General features: G+C 59.2%; 2 protein-coding genes across 2 annotated transcripts; both read left to right on the plus strand.

Moving 5' to 3' along the window:
- The first annotated feature begins 903 nt into the window (after window positions 1-903).
- Window positions 904-7,228, plus strand: GET3 (guided entry of tail-anchored proteins factor 3, ATPase). The gene is made up of 7 exons (XM_004595702.3): window positions 904-1,114; window positions 1,885-2,032; window positions 5,874-6,022; window positions 6,128-6,278; window positions 6,448-6,555; window positions 6,655-6,852; window positions 6,991-7,228. Exons 1-7 carry the CDS (start codon window positions 954-956, stop codon window positions 7,120-7,122), a joined length of 1,047 nt encoding a protein of 348 aa, XP_004595759.1. The 5' UTR covers window positions 904-953; the 3' UTR covers window positions 7,123-7,228.
- Window positions 7,229-12,399: 5,171 nt separating this feature from the next.
- Window positions 12,400-15,657, plus strand: BEST2 (bestrophin 2). The gene is made up of 9 exons (XM_004599821.3): window positions 12,400-12,551; window positions 12,646-12,740; window positions 13,301-13,534; window positions 13,662-13,816; window positions 14,041-14,118; window positions 14,323-14,475; window positions 14,599-14,679; window positions 14,802-14,956; window positions 15,219-15,657. The coding sequence occupies exons 1-9, from the start codon at window positions 12,400-12,402 to the stop codon at window positions 15,655-15,657; spliced, it is 1,542 nt and encodes a 513-aa protein (XP_004599878.2).
- Window positions 15,658-17,185: the final 1,528 nt, after the last annotated feature.

The raw sequence follows: 17,185 nt of genomic DNA on the forward strand, positions 1-17,185 counted from the left end.
CGGGCCAGGAGCCTCCAGGGACCCGGGAAAGGGCCACCGGGCCCCGCGGGCTTGGCGCTCCGGCCTGAGCAATGCATGCCGGGAGGCGCGTCCGCACTGGGGGCGGGGCGCCGCGCGTGTGGGCGTGGCTTGGGCGTGCCCCGCCCCTGGGCGTGTCTCAGGTTGCTAGGAGACCTACAGGCTTCGCTGACCCCCGGAAGGCGGGGGGGCTACCCAGAAAAACTGGGGTTCCCGCGACGGGCTGGCAGTGGTCCTTGGAAAATGGGGGTGAGAAGGACTGCGGTCCGCACCCGGCACCCGGGGCCGCAGGTCAGAGGGGCTCAGGCGGGAGAACTCGCCGGCTAAAGTCGCCCGCGCAGCCGGAATGGGGGGCTGCGAACCCCACCAAGACCTCAAGTCCTCTCGGCACCTGAGCCCTTCATGCCTCCGCCTCTGATTGGTCCGAAGCCAGAGCCAGGCGGCTCACAGCCAATTGGAGCACAGGAGAGGCGGGGCTCCCACCCAGTTAGATGATGGACGTGAAGGACAGCCAATGGGGGACGGGTCGCCGAGTTCATCTCCAACGCCTGGACCGGGTGTTTGGCCGGTTGCTAAGGAAAGGCCGGCGGCGACCGCGACGCGAGCAGGATTGGTCGGAGTCAGGAAAGCGGCAGCCAATGACAGGACGACTGAGAGACTCACGGCCCAATCAATGGAGGGGAGGCGTCTGGTTCGTACCAACACCCCCAGGAGTCAGGGGGAAGCCGTACAGGCATCCAGACAGGAGGTTGCCGCCGCGAGGCTTGAAAGCCGAAAAGGGCGACGGAACAGCTTCCCTGGCCTTGCTGAAGGCGAGCCAGGAGACGTCGAGTTCAGTCTGCTCATTTCAGAGCGCGAAAGGCCTCGAGGACGGTCCCCCCCGTGGGTGCCGTCCGCGTGGGGCGCTCCGCTCGGTCACGTGAGCCGATGCCAAGATGGCGGCGGGGGTGGCCGGGTGGGGGGCCGAGGCGGACGAGTTCGAGGACGCGCCCGACGTGGAGCCGCTGGAGCCCACGCTCAGCAACATCATCGAGCAGCGCAGCCTCAAGTGGATCTTCGTCGGGGGCAAGGGCGGCGTGGGCAAGACCACGTGCAGGTGAGGAGGCTGCGGCGTGGTTGCCGCACCGAGGGGGCGGGCGGGAGGACGGACGGACGGACGGACGCACCCATCGTCCTCGCCGAGCAGGCCGGGGCAGAGTCTTGTTCAGGTTTGTTCTCTGCGACCCTGGACGCACCCTCGGAGTCGGGGAGGGCTTGCGGGGCTCTCCAAGCCAGCGCACGAGGTAGGGAAAGAAAAGGTGGAGGGATGGCTTGGATGATGTCCACCCGTGGGCAGCAGGACCGGGAGGCTGAGGGACAGGCAGGTCTACCAGCACCCTGTGGCCCGGTGAGCCCTGCCGTTGTCTGCTGCTCGTCGGCGAGTGTGCAAGGGGCGAGGGGTGGGACGGGGAGAGCAAATGGAGGAGGAGGAGGAGGAGGAAGAGGAGGAGGACAGAGCCGCGCATGACCAGACTGGACTGTTGTCAGCTGGGAGAAAGGTGAGGGGCGGATTCGCTCGGACGAGGGGACTGGAGAGAGCTAAGCCGAGGTGCGTCGGAGCGGGAGGAGAGGCAGGCCATGCTGGCTAGACGGCGTGGGCTGGGGTGGTGGAGGGCTAGGAGGAGCAGCCTGAGATGACCCACCTGCCTCGGCCATCAGCCCGCTGCAAGGATGATGGTTTCAACCTACACTGACCGCTGCCAGTGGCTGAAGAAGTCTCCTTCTGGCCCTCGTGCCTGCCTGGCCCCTGCTGGTGGAGGGTGGGTTTGAGAGGCTGGAGTAGAGTCCGCTCCTTACTCCCCACGCGATTTCTTCTGCCTGGCCCAGCTGCAGCCTGGCGGTCCAGCTGTCCAAGGGGCGGGAGAGCGTGCTGATCATCTCCACCGACCCGGCCCACAACATCTCCGACGCTTTCGACCAGAAGTTCTCCAAAGTGCCCACGAAGGTCAAAGGCTATGACAACCTCTTCGCCATGGTGAGTGGGCATACACGGGGGCTCTTGGCTCTGCAGTCCGGCCCTGACCCCCCTCCACGCACCCCCAGGTCCTGCCGGCCTCTGCAAGGGGGAGTGAGTGGGTGATGTTCCAGAGCCGGGAAGGGGGCCAGAGTGAGATGGTGAGAGCAGGGAGTCCCAGGCAGAACTGAAGAGGACCAGTGAGGGCCCCGCTGGCCGTGGCCGGCAGCTTGGCTTCTGTGGTGGCGCGTTGGTGTTAGTCTCTGTACCCACATTCCGACTCCTGACTCCCAGGTTTCGTGGAAGGTTCTTAGCTGTACTCGCCAGTTTGGCTTTTGTATTTATTTATTTTTTGCATAGTGGGAAAGAAGGACCTCCCACCCATCGGTACAGTCCCAAATGCCCACGTCAGCCACATTTAGACCACGTTGAATCCACAGGCCCAGAACTCCCACAAGGGTATCCCACGGGGGTGGCTGGGGTCAGGAATGGAAGTGGGACGCCACCCCCAGATGCTGTGGTGTGGTAGCACCTCAGTGCCTGCGCCACGCTCCTGCACGCGACCGTCAGGCTCAACAGAAAGCCATGGGTTTATTCAGGTGCATGTCAAACACCAAGTTCAAAATCGGGGAAAAAAAAAAAATCCCCTCTGGCCGTCATGCAGGTGGGATTGTGAGTCAAAAGGGGAAGAGAGAGAGAGAACACGGGAGCTGTGGGGAGTGTAGCCGGGTGCGTGATGACAACAGCAGCCTGGACTTCTCGGGGAGCAGAATGTAGGGGAACAAGCAGTCATATCGGGGGTGTGATTTCAGAGTAACACATGGCAGAGGCCAGTGCCATGGCACAGCAGGCAAAGCTGCAGCCTGCTGCGTTAACATCCCCTGTGGGAGTCAGTTTGAATCCCGGCTGCTCCACTTGCCATCTGGTTCCCTGCTAATGCACCCAGGAAAACAGCAGAAAATGACCCGAGTAACTGAGGCCCTGCAGCCACCTGGGAGACCCAGATGAAGTTCCTGGCTCCTGGATTCAGACCAGGACAGCTCCAGTCTTCAGCCATTTAGGGAGCGGAAGTCTCTCTTCTTCACTCTCTCTATCATAACTACCTTTGAAATAAATAAATGAAGCTTTTAAAAAAACAAAAAGATTTCATTATTTTTATTTGAAAGGCAGAGTTACCGCGAGAAAGAGGCAGAAAGAGAGAGATCTTCCATCCACTGGTTCACTCCCCAAGCAGCAGCATCAGCCGGAGCTGAGCTGAACCAAAGCCAATAGCCAGGACTTCTTCCGGGTCTCCCATGTGGGTGCAGGGTCCCAAGGCTTTGGGCCGTCCTCCACTGCTTTCCCAGGCCACAGGCAGGGAGCTGGATGGGAAGTGGAGCAGCTGGGATTAGAACCGGCGCCCCTATGGGATGGGAGCATGCAGCCAACTGTGCCCACGACACCAGCCCCATGCTGGATTGCTTTTTTTCTTCTTCTTTTTCGTGTTTTATATAAGTATGTGTTGGTCACCCACAGTGACAGAGGTTCGTCCACTGCTCAGATGGACATAAAGTAGCCAGGACTGGGCCATATTAAAGCAGGACCAGGAGCTCCATTCAGATCCCCCATGTGGGTGGCAGGGGCAAAGCACCGGAGCCATGACCTGCTGAGTGTATGTGAGCAGGGAGCTGGATGGGAAGCGCACAAGCCAAGATTTGAACCCAGGCACTCCGGTATGAGAGGCAGGCACCCCAAGCAGTGTGCACACCAATGCCCAGCCCAAGAGGGTCGGGCTTAAAGATCTACTTGTCTTATTTATTGATTTGGAAGCCAGAGTTACAGAGAGAGAAATTCAGTCCGCAATTGGTGCTCCAGTCAGAACTGAGCTGATCCAAAGGCAGGAGCCTCTTTTTGGGTCCCCCACGTGGGTGCAAGGCCCCAAGGACCTGAGCCAGCCTTCACTGCTTCCCCAAGCCCTTCGAGTGGGAGTTGGATGGGAAGTGGAGTAGCCGGGGCTCAAACCAGCGCCGATGTTGGATTCCAGACCCAGGCCCTGTGCTGTGCGCCGGAACCGGGCACACCTGGAGGGGGCGGGGCAGCAGGGGGCTTCTCCAGGGCTCAGCCGGGAACGGGACAGACGAAGTCCAAGCGGGAGAAGTGGGCACATGAGCAAACCTGCCATACCATACCACTGTCCTTCCCCCACAAAGAGGTTTCACAGTACCTGAGACAAGGGGCTGGTGTTGTGGCTTAACCAGCTAAGCCTCGGTCGGTCTTCAGTACCAGCATTCCATATGGACACTGGTTCAGGTCCCAGCTGCTCCACTTCCAATCCTGCTCCCTCCCGATGCCCCCGGGAAGGCAGCAAAGGAGGGCCCTCGTCTTGTGCCCCTGCCGCCCGTTGTGGCCATCTGGGGGAGTGAACCAGCACGTGGAGGATGGCTCTGTCCCTGTCACTCCTCCTGTCTGTAACTCTGCATTTCCAGTCATTGCTGCGCAGCCCAGTGGGTTAGGAATAGGCCATCGAGCCTGTGACTCGGCTGTGGGATAGATGACGAGTGCTAGGGGGTGGGGCGGCAGTGAGCAAAATTCCCACAGGGGAGTGACCCCTGAGGCCTGGTGGGGCCAGGGTCCCAGGATCTGCCGCCTCACCGGGAATTCCCATGCTTGTCCAGCCCCCACCGCATGTCCCACACTGGCCTCCCGAGGCACTGGGGGCTCCGCTGTGAGCAGGATGGAATGAGCTGTGCACCTGTGTCCTGGGGGACAAGGTTCTGGTGCAGGTGGGAGGGACATGCCATTAGAGAGGATCCCCTGGGGGGGTAGTCGAGTTTGGGGGGGAGGGGCTCAGCATCAGGAGAAACGGAGGCAGGGCCTCAGTGGGGACGGGTCACTTCAAAGGGGAGACGTGGGTATTGCCTGCAGCACCTGGCTCCCACGGGAGAACACCAGTTCGAATCCCAGCTGCTCCACTTGTGACGCAGCTGCCTGCTCGAGCACCTGGGAAAGGAGCACCTGCTGGGATCCCATAAGGGCACTGGTTCTAATCCCGGCGGCCCCGCTTCCCATCCAGCTCCCTGCTTGTGGCCTTTTCCCAGGAGGTGGAGGACGGCCCAAAGCCTTGGGACCCTACACCTGCATGAGAGACCCGGAAGAAGCTCCTGGTTCCTGGCTCCTGGCTTCGGATTGGCTCAGCTCCGACCAATGCGAATGTTTGGGGAGTGAATCAGGAGACAGATCTTCCTCTCTCTCTCCTCCTCCTCTCTGTATATTTGACTTTCCAATAAGGATAAAATAAATCTTTAAAAAATTAAAAATAGAGGAAGGTAGAGCTGTCACGGTAGCCTAGTGGCTAAAGTCCTCTCCTTGCATGCGCCAGGATCCCATATGGGCACCAGTTCTAACCCTGGCAGCCCTGCCTCGGGACTCTACACCCACGTGGGAGGCCCAGAGGAGGCTTCTGGCTCCTGACTTCGGATCGTCTCAGTTCCTGTTGTCGTGGTCCCTTGGGGAGTGAATCATCGGACGGAAAACCTTCTCTCTGTCTCTCCTCCCCTCTGTATATCTGACTTTCCAATAAAAATAAAACAAATAAAAAACCAGAAGGCGGCTCTGTGTCAGGCTCCGAGAGCCAGATCTGTGCCCAGTGAGGATTTCGGCATCTCTCTGGGGGTGCAGAGGGACCTACTCCCCTACTTGCAGCTTCCCGTGACCAGTGGACTGGTCAAACCCAATCCACATGCGGGTGCTGAGCTCGCGGGGCCCCCCCCCCACCCCAAGTATGGGTGGTCATAGGGCATGTCAGGTCCCCGGCCCCACCCGCTTGAGCAGGGCACCGTGGCAGGCCCCTGACTCCCGCTGCCCGCTCCCCCCTGTACCCCAGGAGATCGACCCCAGCCTCGGGGTGGCCGAGCTGCCGGACGAGTTCTTTGAGGAGGACAACATGCTGAGCATGGGCAAAAAGATGATGCAGGAAGCCGTGAGCGCCTTCCCGGGCATCGACGAGGCCATGAGCTACGCCGAGGTCATGAGGTCAGGTCCCCGGCCCACGCACCAGCTGCCCCGCACCCCCACCCCCCCGCGCGCGGCCCGGCCCCCGGCCCCTGATGACCCCACTCCTCCTCCTCCCCACCCCAGGCTGGTGAAAGGCATGAACTTCTCAGTGGTGGTGTTCGACACAGCGCCCACGGGCCACACGCTGAGGCTACTCAACTTCCCCACGATCGTGGAGCGCGGCCTGGGCCGGCTCATGCAGATCAAAAACCAGATCAGCCCCTTTATCTCGCAGGTGCGCGCTGGTGGTGGTGGTGGTGATGATGATGGTGTTTGGGGGGGGGGGGCTGGACAGCGTCTGTCCCTGCACCCCACAGCGTCTTGCGGATCCCCGACCCAGGGAAGAACAGGGCTGAGCGGGTGGTCTGATGTCGTGTCCCCCCCACTTCTCCCCCAACGCATAGATGTGCAACATGCTGGGCCTGGGAGACATGAACGCCGACCAGCTGGCCTCCAAGCTAGAGGAGACGCTGCCGGTCATCCGCTCGGTCAGCGAGCAGTTCAAGGACCCCGTGAGTGGTGGTCGTGGGGAGGGGATGAACCAGCCATGGTGGCGAGAGCCCACCCGTCCCCCCGCTCCCCCTCACGGCCCACCCTCCCCTCCCCTGCAGGAGCAGACTACCTTCATCTGCGTATGCATCGCCGAGTTCCTGTCGCTGTACGAGACGGAGCGGCTGATCCAGGAGCTGGCCAAGTGCAAGATCGACACGCACAACATCATCGTCAACCAGCTCGTCTTCCCCGACCCGGAGAAGCCTTGCAAGATGTGCGAGGCCCGCCACAAGATCCAGTCCAAGTACCTGGACCAGGTGCGCCCCGGGCCCACCTGCTGCTGGGGGCTGCTGGGGGCTGGGAAGGCCGGCCCGCCTTCAACCTCCTCCACCGCCCACTGCGAGACCCTCGCCTCTCCCCGGGACTCCCTGACCTCTGCCCTGTGCCCCCCACAGATGGAGGATCTGTACGAAGACTTCCACATCGTGAAGCTGCCGCTCTTACCGCACGAGGTGCGGGGGGCAGACAAGGTCAACACCTTCTCCGCCCTCCTCCTGGAACCCTACAAGGCCCCCAGCGCCCAGTAGCAGCCCCTCCCCACCGCACCCCACCACGTCCTCACCACCGGCGCTCCACCCTCCATCCCTCCTCAATAGTTTGCACAAAGTCCCCTCCCCACCCACCCTCCCTCCATGGTACAGGGGGGCCAACCCGTGGGGGTGTGGGGGGGTCGGGGTGTGGAAGGCCGGGAGGCGTCCTGGGCCCCCTGGTGGGGCTGGAGGGCTGGGCTAGCCCTTCCCAAGCCCTCCCACCTCCCGTTCCTCAATAAACAGATCCGAACCTGTCGTGGGCATCCGCTGAGTAATTTTTTGGTTTTTTTTACAAAAGATATATGTTGTCAATTAGAACGCAGCATCTTCAACCTTTCAAGGAAAACAAGCTGGTTTTTGTTCTGCCCCTAAACTGTTGAGATATGTCTTGTTAGAGTTATAAGCCAGTCTAGACTTCCCGAAAAAAAAAAAAAAAAGCCAGGTTCACCAAAATTACACTTCGACGCTATAAAAAGCTAAATACTACACTGAACATAGACACGAGACAACTGAACAGTAATCTATTAGCCATTCTAAGTTGTATAGAACCCAGTTGTATATAAACTAAAATCGAAATGTCAATGAAGTAGTCACAGGATGTGGTTAAGAACTTGCATTTTTTTCTTTAACATATTGGTTACTCAATACTACGTCCACTAATTCTATAACGTTATAAATTGTTGCTGATGTTATGTAGGGGCTTTTAATTGATCGGGATGCTCCTCGGCCGGCTCTACCTTCAGACCAGAGATGCTTGGTAGATGCTTGCAATGGGGGAATCTCAACTGAACTTGAACTGTGGTTATGCAACAAGGTGGAGGAATCCACCATGGCGGGGGAGGGGTGGGGGAATCCCAGTCCCTAAAAAAATGTCACATAATGCAATGTAATAAAAAAAAAAAAAACTAAAAAAAAAAAGATCTATTTTTATTGGAAAGCCGGATATACAGAGAGGAGGAGAGACAGAGAGGAAGATCTTCCATCCAATGATTCACTCCCCAAGTGACCACAACGGCCAGTGCTGCACTGATCCAAGGTCAGGAGCCAGGAACTTCTTCCAGGGCTCCCACACAGGGTACAGGGTCCCAAGGCTTTGGGCCGTCCTCGACTGCTTTCCCAGGCCACAGGCAGGGAGCTGGATGGGAAGCAGGGCAGCCGGGATTAGAACCGGCGCCCACATGGGATCCCGGTACGTGCAAGGCAAGGACTTAAACCACTATGCTATTGTGCTGGGCCCCATCGTCTGTTTTAGCTGATCCATATCAGGTGTGTTTAACGGGCCCAACACCATTGCCTCAACACCTCAGTCCTCACTTTGCAAACGCTGGGATCACGTACGGGCGCCAGTTCATGTCCCGGCTGGCTGCTTTCATCAATTTGATCCACCTTTCCAACAAAAATGAAGTCTCAGGAAAAAAAAAAAAAAAAGATGTATTTATTTTTGTTGGAAAGGCAGATTTACAGCAGGAAGGAGAGACAGAAAGGTCTTCCATCCGCTGGTTCACTCCCGGAGTTTCTGCTGCTTTTCCAGGCAGGGAGCTGGACGGGAAGTGGAGCAGCCAGGACATGAACCGGTGTCCATATGTGCCAACAGCACTACAAGGTAGAGGATTAGCCTGTTGAGCAACCGCGCTGTATCCCCACCTTTTTTTTTTAGATTGTATGTTTTTTTGGCCCGGCGCGGTAGCCTAGTGACTTTGCATGCACCAGGATCCCATATAGGTACTAGTTCGTATCCCGGCTGCTCCACTTCCCATCCAGCTCCCTGCTTGTGGCCTGGGAAAGCAGTTGAGGACGGCCCAAAGCCTTGGGACCCTGCACCCGCATGGGAGACCCAGAAGAAGCTCCTGGCTCCTGGCTTCGGATCAGCTCAGCTCTGGCCAGTGTGGCCACTTGGAGCGTGAACCAGCGGATGGAAGATCTTTGTCTCTGTGAATCTGACCTTCCAATAAAAATGTATTTGAGAAGTAGAGTTCCAGAAACAAAAAGATGTTTCCTCCTCTGGCTTACTCCCCAAACACCCACCACAGCCAGAGCTGGGCCAGCCCGGAACAAAGAACCAGGAGCTTCTTCCAGGTCCCCTGGGTAGGTGCAGGGGCACTCTGCCAGACCCCACTGCCTTCCCAGGCCATTAGCAGGAAGCTAGAGCAAAAGTGCGCGACCGGGATTCGAACTACCTATGTAGCATGCCAGCACCGGAGGTAGCAGAAATATCTTCACTGGAAACAGAACAGGGAACTCACAGACTCCGCCAGGGAGTGCCAGCACCTCATGAAACCCCCCATGTCCCTGTGCCAAGCACCTGCCCAACACAGTTTTGCTGCCCTTGGGAGTTTGGGGGAGACCGCAAGCTTTGCCGTCGTAGCACACTACACAAGAAGTGTTACATCAGGAGGGTCTGTTAGAGACCCTAGGGTGTTCGGCGTCTGAATGGGGGGAAGATTTCAGTCCCTGTTGGGCTCCTGAAAAAACAGAAGCGGGTTCCACTGAGCGGGTGGAACTGGGAGCGTGGGAATCCCGCGACCCCCTCGACCAGCCCCCAGGCTGCTAGGGGCACAGGATTAGGCAGGCATCAGGCCCGGCTCGTTGCCTGCTGTGTGATTTGGGAATTAACGGGACGTCCCGGGCACAAAGGCCGGGCCAGCCTGATGGGATTAACCGGCTTCACCCAATCCCCAACTCCTGCCCCCAGGGGACAAAATCAGCCCCTTTCATTTCACTTGCTCCAGGAAAGGGCTGCCTGGGGGCACGTCCTGCCACTGTGGCTTCAACACCAAGACCAAAGCTCAGAACCGTGACCAGCAAGGAAGCGCCTCTGTCAGGGCGGGAAAGGGGTCGGGCCCTGAGCTTGACGCTTTTACAAATTCTAAGCCAAAGGTGGCTGGGGGTGTAAGAGTGACTGTCAGAGGGGCCCAGGAGCTTCTGCTAAATTCAGCTAGCACAGTACTCTGGGGGTGCCAGGAAACAGTGTGGGGAGGTTGGACCAGGAGCCTATGCTTATCTGGGGGGGACACACTCCATAGGCTCCGTGTGGGGGTGCAGGAGATAAGTGCACCTGCCAAGCAGTATTTGTCATCATCACCTGCGGTTAAGATGATCTGCCACCTTACCAGTGGGACTAATTCAACCTGACTTCTGAGGACTTCCCCACAGCCACCATCCCAACTGTCCCCCCCACCCTGTACCCCAGTTTTACGAGCTGTCCAGCAGCTGGACAGCGGAGGCGCACGTCCCAGGGTGACCAGCAGCCCAGCCCAGTCCCTAATTACGCTGGGGTGGGGCCGCCAGGACACCTGTTGTCGGTCTGGGAACACCAAGTCCCAGCTGGCTGGGTACTGCCAAATGAGGAGCATACGGAGGAAGGGTGGGTCACAGGGGGTTCACAGACACCCCAAGGCGCCCCTTCCTGTGGGCCTCCACCCTCCCCACACCAACCTGTACACCTTATAGGTGTGTCTCCAAAGAAAGCGGCATTGTCTGGAATCCGGAGCCAGGGACGCAGGGACGAGGGATTATGTCCCCCAAGTTGGTGTGATTGTGGCAATGCAGAGTGTGTGTGTGGGAGGGGGGTGGGAGGAGAGGGGCTGCTTGACTCCCACAACCAGGGATCAGAGAGAACACCGTTGGCCCAGGGTTGATGAGTAAAATTTGAATGCTACACTCCAGCTGCTTGTGTCAGAATGAGTGGCAATAGGGTGAATTTGGGGCCCACCCTCCACACGCCCCTAGGAAGTTGCGGGATCTGTCCCACTGTGTGGAGGGAAGGTGTCGCTTGCTCCATCCAGTGTGTGGGGTCCTGGCTGCGTCTGTGCCACCGGAAGCAGGGTCTGTGACCTTGACGTGGTTTGACCTTGAAAGGGAATTCAGGTCCCAATGGGAGGCCTTTTCCCTTGCTTCAGCCCACCTGGAGCAGGGCTGGGAGAGGGGGAATTGGTGCTACCAAGGCGTGTCTTGAGGCAACACCTTCTGCACAAATGTTTTCTACAGGCTGTGTTGAGGGAAGCCCAGTTGGTGGCCTGGATGAACAAAGCACCTTTGGCTTCCCTTGGCCCCTGGTCTAACCTGGTCCTGCTGAGCCCTGCAGAGCCTCGGTGATGGCAGGGGATGGATTAGGAGACAGTTCCTGCCCTGCACCCTCTTCCCCTGGTCTAGGTCCCAGAACCCTTGCACCTGTGTGTGGGGAGGAGGGGGATCCAGGGAGGAGCCGGGAAAGACAGGGCGGAGACAGACAGGCCAGATTTCAAACAGCAGTTGAGGATCCAGGGAGGGGTTGCCCACGCCCACTCCCCAGCCCCCACCCGCCCCAAGCCTGACTTCTCCAAGCCCCACCCAAAGCCTGTCCATTCCGACTCGGTCCCCGTGTGCGTCCCTGCACCTGCTACCTTCCCCTCAGGTGAGATAACTAGACAGGGGGTGTCCTGGAGCTGGGAGTGGTGGGGCAGGGGTTCCTGGGGAGGAGAAGGGGGAGGGGGGGTCTTGCCTGGGGCTGGGGACAGGAATGCAGGGAGGACGTCTCCTCCTCGGGCGGGGAGAGGAGGAGGCTTTAGCGAGAGCCCAGGGAAAAAGTCTTCGAAGAAGTTGCCGGCAGATTCCAGAGGGGCGGTTTTAGCAGAAGCAGGTACCCTAGCTTGGCAGAGTGAGTTCCTAAGCGGACAGACAGCGAGGGGCTGGAGCGGAGTGGGGATGTTTAGAATCTGGGGAGGCTGAGGGAGGTTTTAAAGGAATGTGGAGGCTTGGAAGCCGACCGGAGCGTCCATATGATAAGGCAGGTTGTGAGCACTTACGGAGTGTGTCATAGGTAGCCGCGGCAGGGCCTGCGGGAGGCCGGAGGCTGTCACTGGGGGAAGGGGTCCTTTGCAGCTGAGCCTTCTGCGACAAGGAAGGGCAGCTGGCTACGGGGCAAAACCTGAAGGTCTAGTAGAAAAATCCCAGAGAAGGGACCAGCCACTGGAGCTGAGGCAGGGAGAGAGGTGGGGCAAGTGGGTGTGTGTGTGGGGGGGGAGTCTAGGAACCCAGAAGGTGGCCAGGGCTTGGGTGTAGGGTGAGCCAGAGCGCTGGGGAAGGGTGGGTGCCAACAGCGGGCTCCGTCCCACTTGCACTACTGTATGCCCAGGCGTAGCACCCTCCTAGGTCCCCCCCCCCCGGCCTCCATCACTCAGCTCCCTGAGCCACCCCAAATTCCCCCACCCCCACCTCTACCAAGACCCTAGGGTTCAGGTCCACACCTGCACCCCCCCACCCCCCACCAGTCCCCAGCAGCCAGAGGAGCTCACGATGACTGTGACCTACACCGCTCGGGTAGCCAACGCCCGCTTCGGGGGCTTCTCCAAGCTGCTGCTGCTATGGCGTGGTAGCATCTACAAGCTGCTGTGGCGAGAGCTGCTCTGCTTCCTGGGGCTGTACATGGCGCTGAGCGCTGCCTACCGGTGAGGCTGAGGCAGGTGGGCACTGCGTGCGGGGGAGCCGGAAGGGGGGGTGCCAGGAGGCGGTGCCCCCTGACCACCAGCCCTCCCCACACAGCTTTCTGTTCACCGACCAACAGAAACGCTACTTCGAGAAGTTGGTCATTTACTGCGACCAATACGCCAGCCTCATACCGGTGTCCTTCGTGCTCGGTGGGTGCACTGCCAAGCCCCTTGAGCGCCAGCCTGTTGCCCCCCTCCCCGAGGCTTCCACCCACTGGTTCACTCCCCAAATGACCACCACAACAGCTAGAGCTGGGCAGGTGGAAATGGGCAGCGGGGTGCTCCATCCAGGTCTCCCACGTGGGTGCAGGACCCACCTGCTTTTGGGCTGTCCACCTGCTGCTTCCCATGGCGCATCAGCAGGGAACTGGATGAAAAGTAGAGCAGCCGGGATTCAAACTGGTTCCCGTACGTACGGGATGCCAGGTGGTTACAGTCACCTGCTAAGCTTCCGGGTGGATTTTGCGAGGACCTGCCCCAGGGGATCCCTGATGTGCCACGCCCTTCCCTCACTTACAGTCCCCCACCCTCACATCCAGATTACTCCCTGTGCTCCTGGGCCGGTAATAGGGAACCTCGCATCTCCACCTGGTGGGATCCTGGTGCCCATCTCGCGTGGCCAGAGTGACCCCACCTCCTCAGCCCCAGGGACAGACACCACACTAACCACAGTCATCCCTGATGCAGACGCTAGATGTCCCCGTCCGCAGGTTTCTATGTGACGCTGGTGGTGAACCGCTGGTGGAGCCAGTACCTGTGTATGCCTCTGCCAGATGCGCTCATGTGCGTGGTGGCCGGCACGGTGCACGGGCGCGACGATCGCGGCCGCCTCTACCGCCGCACGCTCATGCGCTACGCGGGGCTCTCGGCTGTGCTCATCCTGCGCTCGGTCAGCACCGCTGTCTTCAAGCGCTTCCCCACCATGGACCACGTGGTGGAAGCAGGTGAGGCCGTCCAGGGCCGCAGCGCCCTACCCCACCCCATCCCCTCGACGCCCACCCTACTCCCCATCTCGGGAAGGTCGGTCGGGCTAACCCGCGCCTACGCTCACACACCCTTGTCCACTCCAAGGCTTCATGACCCGCAACGAACGTAAGAAATTCGAGAACCTGAACTCGTCGTACAACAAGTACTGGGTCCCTTGCGTCTGGTTTTCCAACCTGGCGGCGCAGGCGCGGCGGGAGGGCCGTATCCGGGACAACAGCGCGCTGAAGCTGCTGCTGGAGGTGGGGCTGTCTCCCTCTCTTGCCTGGCCTCCCCCAAGCGCACATCTGTCTGGAGGGGAAGGGGAGACAGCCCACCCCAGGTGTACCCATCACCAAACATTCCCTGGAACCTCCTCCTGCTGCTCCTCCCAGCGGCAAACTCCCACCAGGTGGTCGCCCACACACACAGGAGCTGCTGGTGGACTGTCCTAATTTCCACCTGTCTCCCTCTCCCATCCTCCCAGGAATTGAACGTGTTCCGGGGCAAGTGTGGGATGCTCTTCCACTACGACTGGATCAGCGTGCCTCTGGTCTACACTCAGGTAACTTGGTCAGACCACTGGTCTCAGGGTCTGCACAAAGAAAGACTCCTGCCCCATCGCAGGGACTCCTGCTCCTCCTCCTCCTAGTCCTGGTTCCTCTAGGATCGCCCCCACCCCACCCGGCCCCCATCTCTCCTTGAACGTGGGTGAGCTCTCACCTCCGGGTGGGTCTCCCCTTCCGCGCCCTCCCTCCTCGGGCCCCAGGTGGTGACCATCGCGGTGTACAGCTACTTCCTGGCTTGCCTCATCGGACGGCAGTTCCTAGACCCCACGCAGGGCTACAAGGACCACAACCTGGACCTGTGCGTTCCCATCTTCACTCTCCTACAGTTCTTCTTTTACGCGGGCTGGCTCAAGGTGCGCGCGTGGGATGTGGGAGGGGTGGATGAAGAGAGGAAACTTGGTGCAGGGTGGAGGGAGGCAGGGTGGTGGTGGTGGAGGGGTCCCACCTCTCTCCTCCTCCTCTCCCCGCATCCCTAGGTGGCCGAGCAGCTCATCAACCCCTTTGGGGAAGACGATGACGACTTCGAGACCAACTTCCTGATCGATCGCAACTTCCAGGTGAGCGTGCCCCCTCCCGCACCCGCCCCGTGATCCTGCGGACACTCACCCTTCCCTGCTCTGGCTTGCTGTGGCTCTCCTACCCCCACCCCGGCCCGGCCCCAGCATGTCAGTATCCGCAGGTGTCCATGTTGGCGGTGGACGAGATGTACGACGACCTAGCCGTGTTGGAGAAGGACTTGTACTGGGACGCGGCCGAGGCGCGCGCCCCCTACACGGCGGCCACTGCCTTCCTCCAGCACCTGCCTTCCTTTCAGGGTTCCACTTTCGACATCACGTGAGCCCCGCGGCGGGGAGGGGGATGGGATGGGGCCGCCGGACGCACCTGGTCAGGTGGGCGTGAACGGGAGGTTAAGGTCCCTGAAGGGTCTGGAGGTGGAGAGGCCAGGTGCCAAACCTGAGAGCTGCAGCCAGGCTTTCTGGAGTGATTGAGGGTCTCCGACAGCTTGAGGAGTGGCGGGGAATGGGGGGGGAGGATAAGAGGATCCTGGGGGGGCTCTCCCTGCTGACTGCCCCCCGGGGCTGTGCGCTCCCCGCAGGCTGGCCAAAGAGGACATGCAGATCCAGCGGCTGGACGGCGGCGCGGACGGACCGCTGGGAGAGGCGCACGGTGACTTCCTGCAGCGGCTCCTGCCCGCGGGCGCGGGCTTGGCCGGGGGAGGCCTGCTCGGACGGCGCCTGTCCCTGCTGCGCCGTAAGAACAGCTGCGTCTCCGAGGCGTCCACCACCGCCAGCTGCACGTGCGCCGGCGGCCCCGAAGGCGCGTGCCCCGAGTGCAGCCACGGGGACCCGCTGCTGTTGCTCGAGGCGGGTCCGCGCGAGGCGGAGCCCGAGCCTGTCCCGGCTGCAGAGCCCCTTGCTCCTATTCCCGGACCGCCTGTGGAACCTTTCACCCCCGTGGCCATCCCCGGGCCCCGGGGACCTGCACCACCCTGGCTGCCCAGTCCTATTGGAGAAGAGGAGGAGACTCTACCGTGAGAACCTGGGGGAGAGACAAGGGGCTGCAAGTCTCACACGGGAACTCAATAAACGCGTGGGTGATGGAATTGCGTGTGGTGAGCTAGCTGACGCGCTAAGCCTCCCTGGATCTGCACTGCGCACGAGCCACCCCCGGGGGCGCCCTGTCCCCACAGACCTCATCACCTCTGCGTGTTTGCACCTGCCAAGGTGCTCACCCACCCCTGGCACCCCACGGCTCGAGCTGCCCCCGCCTCTATTCTCTGTACCCTTTCTCACACCCTCTGTGAGGCTGATACGGCTGCTCTCTTCCTTGGAAGAGTGGGGACAAGAGAACGGACATTTTTGTTTTGTTCCATGCTGCATCAAACGCCACCACGATGGAAGAGGGGGAGGCAGTGCGTGCTGTGTCACAGCGGATAAAGCTGCCGCCTGCCACGCCAACGTCCTTATGGGGCACGAGTTCGAATCCCGGCAACCCCGCTTCTGATCCAGCTCCCTGCTAATGTACCTGGAAGAGCTGCTCAGCATGGCCCAAGTCCTGGGACCCCTGGGAAGAAGCTCCCGACTTCAGCCCAGCCCAGCTCTCATGTGGGGAGTGAGCCAATGGATGTGCAATGTCTACTCCCCTGTCTCTGTGTAACACGACCTTTCAAAGAAATGGAATAAATCTTTAAAAAAAAAATGAGCATAGTGGGTTATCACTAACATCCAGTTCCCATATATCTGAGGTCCTGCCAGAGTCCAGGAGGCTCTGTGTCTTATATGAAAGACACAAATAAGGCAGGATCCTTAAAAAGTTCATGGATGGAAATTATGCATCACACACACAAAAAAAATAACATGCTTGGATTCCAACTTCTTTGCACCAAAATGAAGAGATGATCTGAAGCCAGGAACCAGGAGCCTCCTCCAGGTCTCCCACGCAGATGTAGGGTCCTAAGGCTTTGGGCAGGCCTCCACTGCTTTCCCAGGCCACAGGCAGGGAGCTGGATGGGAAGTGGAGCTGCCGGGATTAGAACCGGCGTCCCTATGGGATCCCGACTCATTCAAGGCGAGGACTTTAGTTGTTAGGCCACCGCGCTGGGCCCAATGATCTTTTCCTTATGTTTAATTGAAGAGAGCTTGATGATCATGTGTTGTGGTGAAGATCGCTTTTGGTCAAGCCTGTTGGGAGCTCTGTGCCCCTCCTGGATGTTGTTTCCCAATTCTTCCTCTAGATTAGGGTAATTTCCCCTTATTATTTCATTGAATACACCTTTAATCCCAGCTTCTCTTTCTGCACCTTCTGGGACTCCCATAACTCTCATATTTGGCCTTTTAATAGTGTCTTTCGATTCTTGAATACTTTTTTTTTTTTTTTTAGCTTGACCCAGTTCTGCTTCCAGCTTTTTGTTTGTTTCCTGCTGGTGACAGGAAATAGCTTCCAATTCTGAGATTCTTTCTTCTGCCTCCTTCATTCTATTTTGGAGACTCTCCACTGTATTCTTCATTTCTGATATATCAGCCTTCAATTGATTCATTTCCTGTGTGACATTTTCCTTAAATT

This window comes from Ochotona princeps, chromosome 33 (assembly GCF_030435755.1).
Source record: "Ochotona princeps isolate mOchPri1 chromosome 33, mOchPri1.hap1, whole genome shotgun sequence".
Taxonomy (NCBI): Eukaryota; Metazoa; Chordata; class Mammalia; order Lagomorpha; family Ochotonidae; genus Ochotona; species Ochotona princeps.